This window comes from Solanum tuberosum, unplaced genomic scaffold, assembly GCF_000226075.1.
Source record: "Solanum tuberosum cultivar DM 1-3 516 R44 unplaced genomic scaffold, SolTub_3.0 scf00528, whole genome shotgun sequence".
Taxonomy (NCBI): Eukaryota; Viridiplantae; Streptophyta; class Magnoliopsida; order Solanales; family Solanaceae; genus Solanum; species Solanum tuberosum.
Window position 1 is genome coordinate 134,624 of NW_006239446.1, and position 15,203 is coordinate 149,826.

The following is a 15,203-nucleotide window of genomic DNA, read 5'->3' on the forward strand; positions in this document are numbered from 1 at the left end:
TTATTCTAACAATTTTACCACATCTAAAAGTGATACACTTAAGTTTTTCATATCTTTAAAGTGAAAATAATTTACCTCTAAACTTGGTTTGGTTATTAACATACAATGTAATGATGCAGGGGCAGAGCTAGGCGGGGTTCGTGGGTTCTAACGAATCCAATAGTTTTTTCGTAGACCCTATATTTGTACTAGAAAATTAAATAATAGCTTGTGAATCCCTAACAAAATTGATTGACAGCTCAATGGTAAGAAAGAAGAAGAAAATTTAGAATCCCTAAACTTCTAATATCAGCCCCGCCTCTATTAAATGATGAGTAATATTATTGGAACTATATAATATAAAGGTACTATATAATAACATATGTATAATGTATAACTGTTACATAAGAATTGTTCACATTCTAAAGTTGCCCATTAAAATTAAAAACGTTATTCACTTCTTTTAGCAAAAATTACCAATTTCAGAAAAAATGTAAAAAACAGACAATTCTGATATTTAATAAAATAGTCGTATTAAGAATTTTTAGCCAAATTTGTTCCCTATAATTGAGTAGGTTTATTTTAGTCCTTAACATATGAATTCAATCATTTTTAGTCCTTTAAATTTTAATTCAATTACCGATCGATTGGATTGGTTTGATCCATTTGATAAAATCAATCGAACGCCATTGATTTTACTTGACCAAAAAATTTAAGAAAATGAAAAATCGTCCGAGCTTAATTGTTTAAATATTTCACAAAATTATTTTTACTATGATCAATCGAGTTTGATCAATTTGTTCGATTTTTTTGTGTGTGTGTGTTTAATAGTGCTTTTTTGATAGTAATAATTAGTTTTTAAGTTCATTCGGTTAATCTCCCTAACAAAAATGACTCTATATTTGGGGTGAATTAGAGCCTGTTTGGATTGACTTAAGAAAAATAACTTTTAAGTAAAAAATAAAAGTCAAACTGAAATGACTTTTAAGTCAAAAAATACCTACTTTTGGTTTTTGACTTATTTTAAGTCATTTTTTTAACCTTGCCAAACACTTTCCAACTTATTATAAGTCATTTTTGACTTATTTTTAATTATTTTTTATATTTATCAAACACTTGCAGAAGTCAAAACTGACTTAGAAGTAGATTTAACCAATTTTTAAGTCAATCCAAACACCCTCTTAAAACTCGATACTTCCATAACCCCTGTTGGTTTATTCATTCGTTTAGTTAAATAAAAGGTAAATGTTTCACTTAAGTAAATTTAAGTAATTAAAAATATTTATAAATTATATTTAAAGGATCAAAATAAACCTATCCTATTTCCCTTTTATATTTTGTTATTTTCCCCTACTCCGAAAAGAAGAGGTTTGAAATTGAAATTATTTAAAAAACTCTCGTGACCTTCACACCATCTTCTTTCTCCCTCCTTCACTCCACCATTAACATCTCTTTCTCTCTCTACTTTCTCTCTCTGGTACCGATCTTTCTTCTAAGTAAAGCTCCATTTTCAGCATAAATCCAAAATGGGTTTCATCATTTCCTCTTGGTATTCTCATATATTCTTCACTTTCCTATTTCTAATTTCTGAGCTTCTGAACACCATTTTTGTTTAGCTACACGAAGCCCCAAAACAAGAAAACACATACCCAGAGGTTTTTAGGCGTTTTACTATGAGTTACAGCTCATATTATGCTGTTTTGTCAAATGGGGTTTTGCGTTTTTTCTGTTTTGTTATTGTGGTTTCTCGATCTACTTCACTGGGTTACGACTTATTGTCTTTTTACCCAATGTGTACTGTACTGTTATTACCAAGTTTGAATTTTTTTAGTGTTCTGTGCTTGTGGGTACATGGATCTTGGTGGGTAATTTTCTTTGGTTCTTGTTTAGTAGAAAACATTGCTGGTAATTTGGTGGGTGTGTTAGGGAGCTTGCTAGTTATCTGATTTTTTTGAGTATTCTGTGAGCTTTGTAGCATATCGTGCAATGTTGATCGTATTTTTGTGATTCTGTTAGGTTTTTTTTTTATGGTTAGTGTTGATTTTGGTTTGGGGCCTCTGTTGACTCTTTGTTGAAATTGGCATCTTCTTAAATGCGGGGGTTATATGCTTTTGGACTTCTTTGATTTTTAGTAATCATGGTGTTACTAAATTGGTTAGGTAACTGCTGAAGTTATTGAAGATTACCGTTTAATTGGGGAGTTGGATGGTCTTTCTGAGAGCTGTATAGAGTGGAGATTATAATTTTGGAAAATGACTTCTGATATGCCAGCAGTTAGTATGAGGTCAAGCAGGTCATCTTTTGGCTCAAGCAATGGATATGAAACACCTTCTCACTATTCCTTTCCAACCTCAAATGGGGATGATTATGATAGTGATGGTTCCAATTTCGCTCCACCGTAAGTTTTTTTGTTACCATTATATCTACTTATTTGGTCTTATTTCATACTTTGATGAAAATGGTTAGTGTTATCTAATGCTGTATCTCCTACCTTACAAGTTATCGTTACCAACTGCATTTTTGTGTTATGTAATGTGCAGCACTCCAAATACCCTATCATCAGTCCTGTCACCCGAACTTGCTGGTGCGATACCATATATTGACAGATTCCAGGTGAGACATGACTTTGCAGAAAAAGATAATCATGTCAGTCTGTATGCACACAACAAAGATTGGAGTCACTTTTTTTCTTTTCTGAATTTTGTTAAGAATGACATGGTGGATCTCAATTATGCTTTGCTGCTACTTCAGAGAGGTAATATAGATTCTTTGTGGTTATAGGTTGAGGGTTTTTTGAAGGCTATGCAAAAACAGATTCACTCTGCTAGCAAACGTGGGTTCTTCCTGAAAAAATCTGTTGGGCCCCAAGTTCGAGAAAAGTTTACATTTGAGGATATGCTGTGTTTCCAAAGGGTGAGATTAAGCTATTTAGCTCTTTACACTTTTGAAAATGTATCTCTTGACACTTGCACACTAAAAACAACTTGCATCTTGACAGGAACCCATTCCAACATCAATTTTGAAACTAAATGGTGATCTCATTAGCAGGGCAGTTAAGTTATTTCAGTCTATTCTGAAGTATATGGGTATTGATTCCTATGATAGAGTGGCTCCAATCAGCTTGGATGAACGGATTGAGCTTGTTGGCAAGCTATTTAAGCAGGCCCTGAAGCGATCTGAGCTTCGGGATGAAATGTTTGCACAAATTTCAAAACAAACAAGGAATAATCCAGAGAGGTACTTTGACCATCAAGTTTATTGATTGAGAAATGGGAAGCTAATATTCACTTCTTTCTGTTAATTATGTTGCTTTTAACTTGACTATGTTCCTCACATGCTTGTTTCGTACATATAGGCATTCTTTGATTAAAGCATGGGAGCTAATGTACTTGTGCGCATCTTGCATGCCTCCAAGCAAGGAAATTGGTGGATACTTGTCAGAATATATTCATACTGTAGCACATGGGACTAATACTGATTCCGAGGTTCAAGTTTTTGCTATAAATACTCTAAATGCACTGAAACGTTCGATTAAGGCTGGACCTAGGCACACGATACCTGGTCGTGAGGAGATTGAAGCTCATTTAACTGGTAAAAAGCTTACTACAATAGTGTTTTTCTTGGATGAAACTTTCGAGGAAATTACATATGACATGGCAACCACTGTTGCTGATGCTATTGAGGTATTGTTGAATTTCCAGATAGTTTACATACAATAAACTTTTTTTGATAAATTTGATGCTAATGTTTGAGTTATGCAAACAAGAAATACACATGGGATTTATAATTTGGTCGAACAAAACATGATTTAGGAGATCCTTGTTTTTATTCTTCGTTCTTTTATCCAAGAGCTAATGGCCATGCTTGACTCAGTATGAACTTAACATGATAGTTGGAAAATCTCTATTTATATGTGGACTATGTGGGGTTCACTAGTTATTCTTTGGTATTAAGGTATAATGATTAATGAGAAAAGTTGCACGGTAAAAAGTAGGATAATTGTAACTTCTTGGTTATTTTATATGTGTGATATCTCTTTCCTTCATTCATGAAAGTGAACACTGCTCTGAAGATACTATAAGAGGGAGGCGACAATGTGTGCAGGAGAGAGTAAGATAATTCTGCATCTCCAAATGTGTTCTTGAATGAAACATCCTAGTAAAATAATTCTCATAAAAATAGATATCCTTGAAAAATAAACCTAATTGATAGATGATATGTAGTTTAAGATGTAATAGCAAGCCTTCATTTACAACAGCTTAAACAGTTTGGACTTGCACAACCCAACACCTTAAGGCACTGTTGGAGTGGCCTAGGCCATTATAAACCTTTTTTGCACTTACACGTCCCATGTGGGACATGATATTTAACACTAAAATTTTCATTGGCAGTTTCAGTCTTTTATCTTTTCCTTTCTTCTTTGTTCTATTCCTTAGATGGTTTCTTTATCAATCTTTGCTTCCTTCCAACATACATCTCATGTCTGTTCTAAATCTATTATTCACTTGGCTTAGTGTTTAGGTAGTAATTGACTTCTGATCAGTCAATGGACAGCTTCTTATAGTTTGTTCTGGAACTTTAACTTTTGTGCTATCTGTCTGTTACTTCTTATTCTCTTCTTCTTTTTTTTTCTCTCTCTTAGACTCATTTTCTTAGGACTCAAGAATTTTGAAGTTTTGACTTATTTATAGTCATAGATGGCTTAGTCTCTCTAACTTAAATTTCAGAAAGGGCTTTAAGATCATTTGACATGGTTTATTATCACTTTTTTAATTAAGAAGTCCTCTTTAAGCATTCTTAGTTTCTTGAGGAAACAGATATATTTAACGTTGGAAATGATGATGATGTTTTCCCTTTATAATTTTTGTGTGACATAACTTCTCTTTCAGGAGGTTGCAGGGATAATCAAATTGTCTGCTCATGTTAGCTTCAGTTTGTTCGAGTGCCGTAAGGTTGTTACTGGATCTAAATCTCCAGACCTTGGAAATGGTACTATTTCCTTTCCACATTATAAATTATTTTAAGGTCGAATCTTCTGCATTTTAAACATGTATATTTTCTGTAGAGGAGTATATTGGTTTGGATGAAAATAAGTATATTGGAGATCTTCTGGCGGACTTTAAGGCATCGAAAGATAGAAGTAAAGGAGAGATTTTGCATTGTAAATTGATTTTCAAGAAAAAGTTGTTTCGGGAGTCAGATGAAGCTGTTACAGAGCCAATGTTCGTGCAATTATCGTATGTTCAAGTATGTTAGTTTGCTTAATTGAGCTATGCTAAATGTTCAAGTCATTGGTATACCTTCAAATCAAAGTTGATTCTACTATGTAATAATATTTGTTGTGTTCACAGTTACAACATGATTACATAATGGGAAATTATCCTGTTGGCAAGGAAGATGCTGCACAGATGTCTGCTTTGCAGATCCTGGTTGACATTGGATATGTGGATGGCCCTGAATCTTGCACGTCAGTAGTTCTTTTTTTAACTTTTGTTCCTTTTAGATTATGCCTCATACTTTCTCCCATATTTGACTGGTCTCCAGTTTCTTATTCCTTCTTACTAGTACTTTTCCTTTCAAAGCCTGAACATGTTGTAGTGTTTATGCCTTTCCTATATGCTAAGTTGTTTAGTTTTTTATAGTGACTGGACATCACTGCTGGAGCGATTTTTACCCAGACAAATTGCAATGACACGGGCAAAGAGGGAATGGGAATTGGACATCCTTTCTCGTTACAAAGTGATGGTAAGAGCTTTATCTGCGCCTTCTTGGTCAATGAATAATGTTCTAAGAAATTGAATAGAAGTTCTTTTATTGACTTATTCCTTAATGATGCTTTTTATGCTTTACTACATGTGTTTTCATTCATAATAAAAGGTGTTCGCCAATCAATACAACAAGAACTATGCCTCAGTCCCAAACAAGTTGGGGTCGGCTGGATGAATCTTTGCTGTTCTATTTAAGCTCATGTCATCACCACACAAGTGTTCTCCAATCAATATTAGATTATTTATGTTTCCTGCATTTCTCAAAGTCATTTTTTTGTGAGCAGGAAAAGAGAATTACCAGCAGTTCTCGGCTGTTGTCCCTGAGTTACTTTTAACTGTTCACTTTGTTCTATTTGTTTCTTTTTTCTTTTCATCGTGGCTAGTTTTCCCTTCATTTATTTAAAAATCTGCTAACCAGCTATCCTATGATTTATGTTTAAATTACTTGGATTCTTGTGTTTGTGAACTGCCACCAACATGAGGTTCATTCTTTTCTTCTCTTTAGGAAAATCTGACAAAAGATGATGCCAAACAACAATTTTTGCGGATCCTGAGGACACTTCCTTATGGGAATTCAGTTTTCTTTGCTGTTCGGAAGATTGATGATCCAATTGGACTTTTACCTGGGAAAATTGTATTGGGCATTAATAAGCGTGGGGTATGATATAATGTATAGTGTTGCTTAACTGTTTTAGAAGTGAGATGTGTATTTACTTTAGGCATGATTTTCTGTTTCTCCACAGGTTCATTTTTTCCGTCCAGTTCCAAAGGAATATTTGCATTCAGCTGAGCTTAGGGACATAATGCAATTTGGTAGCAGCAACACTGCTGTGTTCTTTAAGATGAGAGTTGCTGGTGTCTTGCATATATTTCAGTTTGAAACGAAACAGGTTCAAAGTGTTTCTATTACCAATGAACATGCTTATGTTATGTGTGTCATTGAATCTGACTCACCATTTCGCATAGCTTGACATCTCCATTCTATGCAGGGAGAAGAAATTTGTGTTGCTCTGCAAACACATATTAATGATGTGATGTTACGCCGTTACTCTAAAGCCCGCTCTTCGGCTAATGGTTCTGTTAATGGAGATGTTCCAAATAATCTCAAAACTGCAAACACTGATATTAATGAAAGACGCATTCAGGATTTGTCTAGAGCCCTTGAAGAATCTCAGAAGAAAGTCAATGATGTGAGTGGTATTTGTTGTTGTAGAAGAAACTTTTTTGCTTTTTGCAAAGTTAGAATTGAAATGTTTAACGTATAAGGTATATGCTGCTGGTAATATGAAAACAGAATTGACTTGCCATATTAGAATATATTTCTCATCTCCTATCAGTTATCTCTCTGGCAAAATGTACATGACACTTATTTGCTCTACCCATTATGCATTCATCCATCTTTTCAATTACAATAGTCAAATGCACACATTTGCTTCAAGCTCATGATCTTTGTACTGATAAGCAGTTGGTGGAAGATTTACATGAAAGGCAAAAACAAGAATCAGAGATGCAAGAAGAATTGGACGGCTTAAAAGATAACTTGAGTTCCGAGAAGCAAAATTTAGCAGCGGCTGCTTATGATTGTGATAAATTCAGATCTTTATGCGATGAAAAAGATGCAGAGCTTCAGGTGTTTGTTAAATGTGCTTGAATTTGATTTATTGAGGTGACAATCATCTCATTGTATTAGCCCATTCCTTACAGGCTGCCCTAACGGAGAAGCGAAACTTGGAAATGCGTCTTTCAAAGTTAAGTTCTCAAGGTTTGGAGAAAAATATTACGAAAGAGTTGGTTGAAGCAAATAACCAGGTAGCGCTATAAATTTGTGTCTGGCCTTAAATTTTTGTTGAAATTAGTTGGTGAGTTTAATAAACCTACAAAAAACAAACTTATGTGGCTTTCACTTGCAGGTCTTACAGAAGATCCAAGAAGAGTTGAAAGCTCGTACTATGGATTTGCGTACTGCAGAAGAAACAAAGAGGAGGCTTTTGAGTGAAAAAGCATCACTTGAGGAAAAAGTCATAGGACTAGAGAAGAAGAAATCAAATGAGGTATGTTGCCTCAATGTCTTTGTGTTTAGCATGCATTCTATATTTATATTGATATTTTTGTTTAACTGCACTGATTTTTTGGAGTACAGATGGAAAACCTTCAGAAAGATTTTGAAAAAGAATGCAAGGGGCTAAGGCTCCAAGTCTCTGAACTTCAAAGGAAACTAGAAGAGGCCAAACACGACTTGATTGGTGCACAGTCTGGTCTTGAAGCTAAAGACAAGGAACTAGAAATGCTACAGAATAATTTAAAGGAGCTTGAGGAGCTGAGAGAAATGAAAGAGGTGAACATCTTGTACTAATATTTACAACAACTATGCTTCTATCCCAAGTCAGTTGCTATCGGTTATGTGATCCTCAGTACCCATTGGTTTTGAATTGCAAGGATTCATGATTCAATAACTAGTTTTATACTGGCAGTGTACTTGCTTCCTTTAGATGTGTTTGGAACCAGCAATGTTAGCAAGCTCACATAAGCAGAGTTTATACTTTAGATATTTGTGTTATAATATATGCCCTATTTATTATGGCATATCAAACATCATATTTTCATTTTTAATTTGTCAATTACTTAACAGGATATTGATCGAAAAAATGCACAAACTGCTGCCATCTTGAAAATGCAAGGGGCTCAATTGGCAGAAATGGAAGCACTTTACCGGGAGGAACAAGTTCTGAGGAAAAAGTATTTCAACATAATAGAAGGTAAAATTACCGGCCTTTTTTGTGCCACTGAACATTTCTCTATAAAAAATTATTTGCTATTTCTATTGAAGTGTAATGTTATGGACCTTACTCATGTCTCAGATATGAAAGGCAAGATCAGAGTCTACTGTAGATTAAGACCACTTTGTGAAAAGGAAATTATAGCAAAGGAAAGAAATGCCATCAGAAGTGTTGATGAGTTTACCGTTGAACATTTATGGAAAGATGATAAAGCAAAACAGCACATGTATGACCGTGTCTTTGATGGAAATGCCACCCAAGATGATGTGTTCGAAGATACTAAGGTAAGCAAGAAATCAATTGATTTCTTTTAGAACTCTGCTAGGATCTAATCTATATTGCCTAGCAGCTTCTAAGTTTGACATGTTGGTGGTGTAGTATTTGGTGCAATCAGCTGTTGATGGATATAATGTTTGCATATTTGCATATGGACAAACTGGATCTGGCAAGACATTCACAATCTATGGAGCTGATAGTAATCCAGGACTGACACCAAGAGCTATGTCCGAACTCTTTAGAATTATGAAAAAAGACAGTAATAAGTTCTCTTTCTCTTTAAAGGTAAACTCTTCTCATTCTTTAAAAGATTATGATAGGTTTTTATTCCGGCTTTAATTAATTTAGGTAGTACATCAATTATGCTTCAAATTACCTTACCTTATAAAGAAGGCACATTAATTATGCTATGCTTCAAGTTTCTAAATTTCCACTTCTTCAGTTAAAACATTTATTACAAAAATTGTCAAGACTGAGTATTTGAATGTTTTCACCTTTTGAGAATGAGTTCAATAAAAAAAAAATCATTTTTTTCCCAAAAGAATCTTTTCAACTTTTTTTGTTTTCATATGATTTCTCTCCTTATTCGGTGCTTGTAAGTTATAGAGTACCTGAATAGATGGACTTCCAGAAGGCTCATTGTAAACTCATGAGTGTTTATGAACTTGTTCAGGCGTACATGGTAGAGTTGTATCAGGATACGTTGGTAGATCTTTTATTGCCAAAGCAAGCAAAGCGCTTGAAATTGGATATAAAAAAGGATTCAAAGGTGATTGTTAGTTGGAGCTTCTCAAATTATCAATACTTCTTATGTCAATAAGTCCTTCGCAGTTTTCTTTTCATTTTACTAAGCTTGGATAAGCTTATGTTTATCTTTTTATTTTGGCTGTAACAATTAGCGAAATTTGGTACAAACAGGGCATGGTTTCTGTGGAGAATGTGACAGTGGTGTCTATTTCAACGTACGAGGAGCTTAAGACAATAATCCAAAGAGGATCTGAACAGCGTCATACGACTGGAACCTTGATGAATGAGCAGAGTTCAAGATCTCATCTTATTGTTTCAGTTATTATCGAGAGTACCAATCTTCAAACTCAGGCAATTGCCAGAGGGAAGGTAGGTGTATCACACCCTTCTGCTTTATTGCCACAATTTGAACTTGTTCGACTTATATGATGCTGCACATTCTGGGGAATTTCGAAGTGCAAGTAGACAGAAGATAGTTGTTCACTCGCTTTTCCTTAGTTGGAATATTAAACTTTTTCGCATCCTTATAGTTTGATGGAGTAGCTCAAGTTTTATTTCTTAGCATCTTTAGGTAGATCTTAGAGCTAGTATATCTTAATTTGTTATTTACCTTACGAATATAGAATCACTAAAAAGTTTAGCTTTGTACCTTTAGCTTCTGCTTTATTCTTTTCTATGTGTCTGCAGTTGAGTTTTGTGGATCTTGCTGGCTCAGAAAGAGTTAAAAAGTCTGGCTCAGCTGGCAATCAATTAAAAGAAGCTCAAAGCATTAACAAGTCCCTGTCAGCACTTGGTGATGTTATAAGTGCATTATCTTCAGGAAATCAACACATTCCTTATCGAAATCACAAGCTAACCATGTTGATGAGCGACTCGTTAGGTGGAAATGCTAAAACCCTGATGTTTGTAAACATCTCTCCAGCAGAATCAAACTTGGATGAGACTCACAATTCCTTGACGTATGTTCTTTATTGTTTCATTTCTTGATTGTGTTATTCATAATTAAATGAGCTAATAATTTTCCTCCTTCAATTGATCATGTTAATCATACAATGGAGCCGACTTATATTCAAGGGTTGTAACATATCTGGAAATTTGGTTTCCATGCTTCACAGGTATGCATCAAGAGTTCGTTCTATTGTAAATGATCCCAGCAAAAATGTTTCCTCAAAGGAAGTCGCTCGTTTAAAGAAGCTAGTTTCATACTGGAAGGAACAAGCTGGTAGAAAAGGAGATGATGAGGAATTGGAGGAAATCCAAGACGAACGACCAACTAAAGACAAGACTGATGGTCGTTATTCCATGTAAAACCTCTCGAATTGAACACGTGGAACGAAAATGAAGTTGAGTATCTTGTTTAGCTGCCTCAAAAGTGTGATGAGGGAAATAGTGAACAATTGAACAGCTTGTTCAAGCTGGTACTGAAGTGGTTGAGATTTTCCTTCCCAGAATTTTGTTGTCTGATTGGGAGGCTTAAAGAATTTAGCTTAGAGAGTCCTCAATCCTCATGTTGTATAGAGCTATATGTGTATATTATACTTAAACAATCAATCAATCAATGGTTACTTAATTCTTTCTCCCCAAATTTTTTGTTCTTTGTTTTGGATATGGAAATTCTAATTATTGTTGATAATTATTACATAATTAGGCTAAGCAGCCCTACTTACCAGATTGATTTGTTATATATACTCCAATCCAAAATAGTTGGTTTTTGTATCTTGCATTTCTTTTTTTGAAACCGTAAGAGAAATTTCAGCAGAATGGTTCATTTCTCAGCATTCTTACCAACTTATGTTAATTTATAAACTTCTTGGTAAAGTGTTCATTCATACCTTCAACATCACCTAGATATTAGCCATGTTTACTTCATCATGTAATGAAAAGGGATAAGGGTCTGAAAAATACCCAACTTTGGTCGGATTTGCTGTTGCAATACTAAACTTTCATGAGGATTTATTACCTCCCTAGACTATTTAATACCGTATTTTTTACTCCCTAAATAATTAATAGTGTATTTTAAAGGTATATATGTGTCCACGTGGACACATTACTATTTATAATTTTGCATTATTTTTATGTCCACGTGGGCAAATATATATGTTTAAAATACGGTATTAAATAGTCTAAGAGGTAATAGGTCCTCATGAAAGTTTAGTATCGCAACAACAAATTCGATCAAAGTTAAGGTATTTTTCAGACCCTTATCCCTAATGAAAATGATTTTTTACCCCCTGAACTATTTAATAGTGTATTTTAAAGGTATATATGTGTCCACGTGGACACATTACTATTTATAATTTTGCATTATTTTTATGTCCACGTGGGCAAATATATATGTTTAAAATACGGTATTAAATAGTCTAAGAGGTAATAGGTCCTCATGAAAGTTTAGTATCGCAACAACAAATTCGATCAAAGTTAAGGTATTTTTCAGACCCTTATCCCTAATGAAAATGAGCAAAAACTTTTCTTATTTCATTTCTTGATTCTTGTCTCACCCAAAAAGATAATTTCTTTTTTTGGAAAACAACCTTATGTTATAATCCCTTGTTATATCAATTACCTCATCTTTTTTTTTCTTTTATTACCACTTCCAACGAATTACGTAATTGTTTTTCAAACATCATTTATAAAATACATTGAATATATCATTGTCATTTCCAACCTGGAATAAAATTAATTATTATTTTCCATTTTACGTTAATAGTAATTGTTCTTGACGATTACATATATTTAAATTGTAGAGTGATGACACATATTCAATAAAGAGAAATTATATCTTAAGACATAAATAAAAATAAAATTATCAAAAATCTTCCAAATTAATATTTTTAAAGAAACATGACAAATAATAAATTAAATGAATTACACTATTGTCTGATTTTTGTTTTTCTCACAGGAGAGTGATGTATGTTTCAAATGTGTTTGTATGTCCAAAAGAATTGAGACAATCATGCGGAGAGACCGACGTTGTGTTCCTCTCTAATTCAACGCATCCAAATTCTTTCACGTTTTTTATCACATCTATCTCAATTCATGTGACATGATTAAAATTTTCGATAAAGGGAGTTTTTCATTTCATTATAAGAATAAACCCCAAGTTCCAAAAAAAGAAAAAAACCAAGGTAAGAGCAAAAAACAAAAACAAAATGGAGACTGAAAATTCAGTGCCAGTAATTGATTTACAGGATTTTCCAAGGCAATCATCCAAGTTGATATGGGCTTGTGAAGAATGGGGTTGTTTCAGAATTTTGAACCATGATAACATTCTTCCAGTTTCACTCATGGCAGAGATGAAGGAAGTGGTGAGGACATTGTTTGATCTTCCAACTGAAATCAAGAAACGCAACAAGGATGTAATTGCAGGATCTGGGTACATGGCTCCTAGTGAAAAAAACCCTCTTTATGAAGCTTTGGGTCTCTATGATATGTCTTGTCCTGAAGATGTAGATGAGTTTTGTACTCAGTTGGATGCATCTCCACACCAAAGGTTTGATTTTTGCCTTTTCAGTTTCTTGAAAATGAAAAAGTTGAGTTCTTTGTTGAGTTCATTGCTGTTACCTTTATCAATTTGCTATGTCTGTGTAGAATGTTGGAATTGGAAAATTTAGTAAATAAACTGAAAAAGGGAAGTAAGATGCTTGAATTGGGACGGAGGGATTACTTTTTTAGTTTCTTGATGATGGAAAGTTGAGTTCTTTGTGCATTAGAAGTTGGTGATGAAGTTTTGATAATGAACAATAGGATTCATTGCTGTTACCCCTTTATCAATTAGCTATATCAGTGACTTGCGAGGTAGACTGTCGAAATTGGAAAATTTAGTAAATATAGAAAAAGACACTCTTTTTGGGGTAGACTGAAAAAGGAATGTAAGACATTTGAATTGGGGGCAGAGGGAGTACTTTTTTAGTTTCTTGATAATGGAAAGTTGAGTTCTTTGTGCATTGATAGTTGGTGGTGTTGGATTTCTGAAAATGAAAAGTACAATTCATTTATTGCTGATATCCTTGATGAATTAGCTATGTGAGAGACTTGCTGGTGGGATCTGGAATTGATTTGTTCATAGTACTAGTGAGTTTGGTACTTACTTTTAGCACAATAGTTGAAGGAGCTTAAATGATCAGTGAAGCGAATAGACACTTGAGAGCTTTTGTTTTCTCTTGTTTTTACTCTTTCTCATAATTGTAATATGAGTTAAAACAACAACATACTCAGTCTAATCCCACAAGTGGGGTCTGGGGGAGGGTAGTGTGTATGCAGACCTTACCCCTACTTTGGGAGGTAGAGAAGTTGTTTACGGTAGACCCTTGGCTCAAGAAAATAACAAAAGTAAAGAAACAAGGCAAAATACTAAACAAGGCATAACAAAGCAATCTGTAACTACAACAAAATAATGTGATAATCGAAGTACAAGGAACAATAAATAGTAACAGAAATCAAAGAAATAAGAAACTACAAGAGTAATACTATGACTATCCAAAAGAAGTGCTTCTTACCTGCTGGAGAGGCTTCATAAAGAAATTAACACGAAAAAGGAATTGATATCTGAATATATTTTAAGAACAATGGGGGGCATGTTTGGGTAAACCTACACTTACATTTCATATTGAAGAAAAATCAAAAGACTGCTTTACTAGAATGCTTAAAAGCAGTTTGATTCCTACTGTGAACAGAGAGACAATCAAGAAGTATGCTGCAGCAATTAATGGACTAATGATGGACATTCTGCGAAAGATGAGTGAAGGGTTGGGACTGCCAAATGTTTCCTTTGAGGATTGGCCTTGTCAGTTTAGGATTAACAAGTACCACTTCACCCCAGAAGCTGTAGGTTCCTCTGGGGTTCAGATACACACAGACTCAGGATTCCTTACTATTCTACAGGATGATGAAAGCGTTAGCGGTCTTGAGGTCATGAAGAAGTCTGGTGAATTTGTAGCAGTTGATCCTTGGCCAAACACCCTCCTTGTGAATCTTGGAGACATAGGCACGGTAACTATGCTGCTACTCTACCTAGTTCATTTTCAAGATTTGACGTGTTCCAACAATCTTATGCTAGCCTCTGGCGGGGTTTGTTTAGCAGGAAGTTAGATAATTCCTACTCCGTTACCCCTTCTAAGATTGAGAAAAAAGAACTAGACAATGATACTTGCTTTTGCTATGTGAAGGTATGGAGCAATGGAAGATTACACACAGTCAAGCATAGAGTGATATGCAAGGAAGCAAAACAACGGGTGTCTATTGCTTCATTCCTCTTGGGACCAAGGGACACAGCAGTGGAACCACCACCTGAGCTGGTAGATGCTGAACACCCCCGTATCTATGTTCCTTTCACTTTCACTGATTATAGAAAGCTCCGTTTATCAACAAAGTTGCAGGCGGGGGAAACTCTTGATCTTATGCGCACTAACTTGTAAAACTTTGGCAAGCATCTCAGGTCCTCCGTTATATTGATTTACAGAAATGATCTTGAAAGTAGATAAATCTTAGTGGAATTTCATCTACTATATATTGTCAACGATCTAATACTACAATAGCCTATAAAATGGCAGAGCATTTATGCATATCAACAAAGCATCTATGATCCATCTTTGTATTGTGTTCTTCTGTTATCTATTGCTTTTATAAGAATTGATCAGTTCTTATCTTTCATTACAAT

At 34.4% G+C, this 15,203-nt stretch overlaps 2 protein-coding genes across 4 annotated transcripts; both read left to right on the forward strand.

Annotated features, from left to right (window-relative positions):
- The first annotated feature begins 1,354 nt into the window (after positions 1-1,354).
- Positions 1,355-11,203, forward strand: LOC102577881 (kinesin heavy chain-like protein). 3 transcript variants are annotated; one of them, XM_006364944.2, is made up of 24 exons: positions 1,355-1,528; positions 2,139-2,377; positions 2,520-2,592; positions 2,761-2,892; positions 2,978-3,216; positions 3,335-3,662; positions 4,869-4,968; positions 5,045-5,226; positions 5,331-5,446; positions 5,622-5,724; positions 6,253-6,405; positions 6,491-6,637; positions 6,737-6,937; positions 7,213-7,377; positions 7,452-7,556; positions 7,658-7,798; positions 7,888-8,082; positions 8,377-8,503; positions 8,606-8,808; positions 8,903-9,085; positions 9,474-9,569; positions 9,719-9,916; positions 10,235-10,506; positions 10,663-11,203. In XM_006364944.2, the coding sequence occupies exons 2-24, from the start codon at positions 2,232-2,234 to the stop codon at positions 10,853-10,855; spliced, it is 3,798 nt and encodes a 1,265-aa protein (XP_006365006.1). In that variant the 5' UTR covers positions 1,355-1,528; positions 2,139-2,231; the 3' UTR covers positions 10,856-11,203. The 3 variants fall into 3 exon arrangements, with proteins under 3 accessions (XP_006365006.1, XP_015159721.1, NP_001275380.1); XM_015304235.1 differs by lacking the exon at positions 1,355-1,528 and adding an exon at positions 1,544-1,634; NM_001288451.1 differs by lacking the exon at positions 1,355-1,528 and having other exon boundaries at positions 2,194-2,377; positions 10,663-11,117.
- Positions 11,204-12,500: 1,297 nt separating this feature from the next.
- On the forward strand, positions 12,501-15,202 carry LOC102579839 (2-oxoglutarate-dependent dioxygenase DAO-like). The gene is made up of 3 exons (XM_006364945.2): positions 12,501-13,037; positions 14,221-14,536; positions 14,713-15,202. The coding sequence occupies exons 1-3, from the start codon at positions 12,697-12,699 to the stop codon at positions 14,959-14,961; spliced, it is 906 nt and encodes a 301-aa protein (XP_006365007.1). The 5' UTR covers positions 12,501-12,696; the 3' UTR covers positions 14,962-15,202.
- The last annotated feature ends 1 nt before the right edge of the window (position 15,203 follows it).

Coding starts and splice junctions, on each gene's coding strand:
- LOC102577881 (XM_006364944.2), top strand. CDS start 2,232: ATGACTTCTGATATGCCAGCAGTTAGTATGAGGTCAAGCAGGTCATCT. Junction 2,593..2,760: donor CATATATTGACAGATTCCAG/GTGAGACATGAC, acceptor TTGTGGTTATAG/GTTGAGGGTTTTTTGAAGGC. Junction 9,917..10,234: donor AGGCAATTGCCAGAGGGAAG/GTAGGTGTATCA, acceptor ATGTGTCTGCAG/TTGAGTTTTGTGGATCTTGC.
- LOC102579839 (XM_006364945.2), top strand. CDS start 12,697: ATGGAGACTGAAAATTCAGTGCCAGTAATTGATTTACAGGATTTTCCA. Junction 13,038..14,220: donor GATGCATCTCCACACCAAAG/GTTTGATTTTTG, acceptor TACTGTGAACAG/AGAGACAATCAAGAAGTATG. Junction 14,537..14,712: donor ATCTTGGAGACATAGGCACG/GTAACTATGCTG, acceptor TGCTATGTGAAG/GTATGGAGCAATGGAAGATT.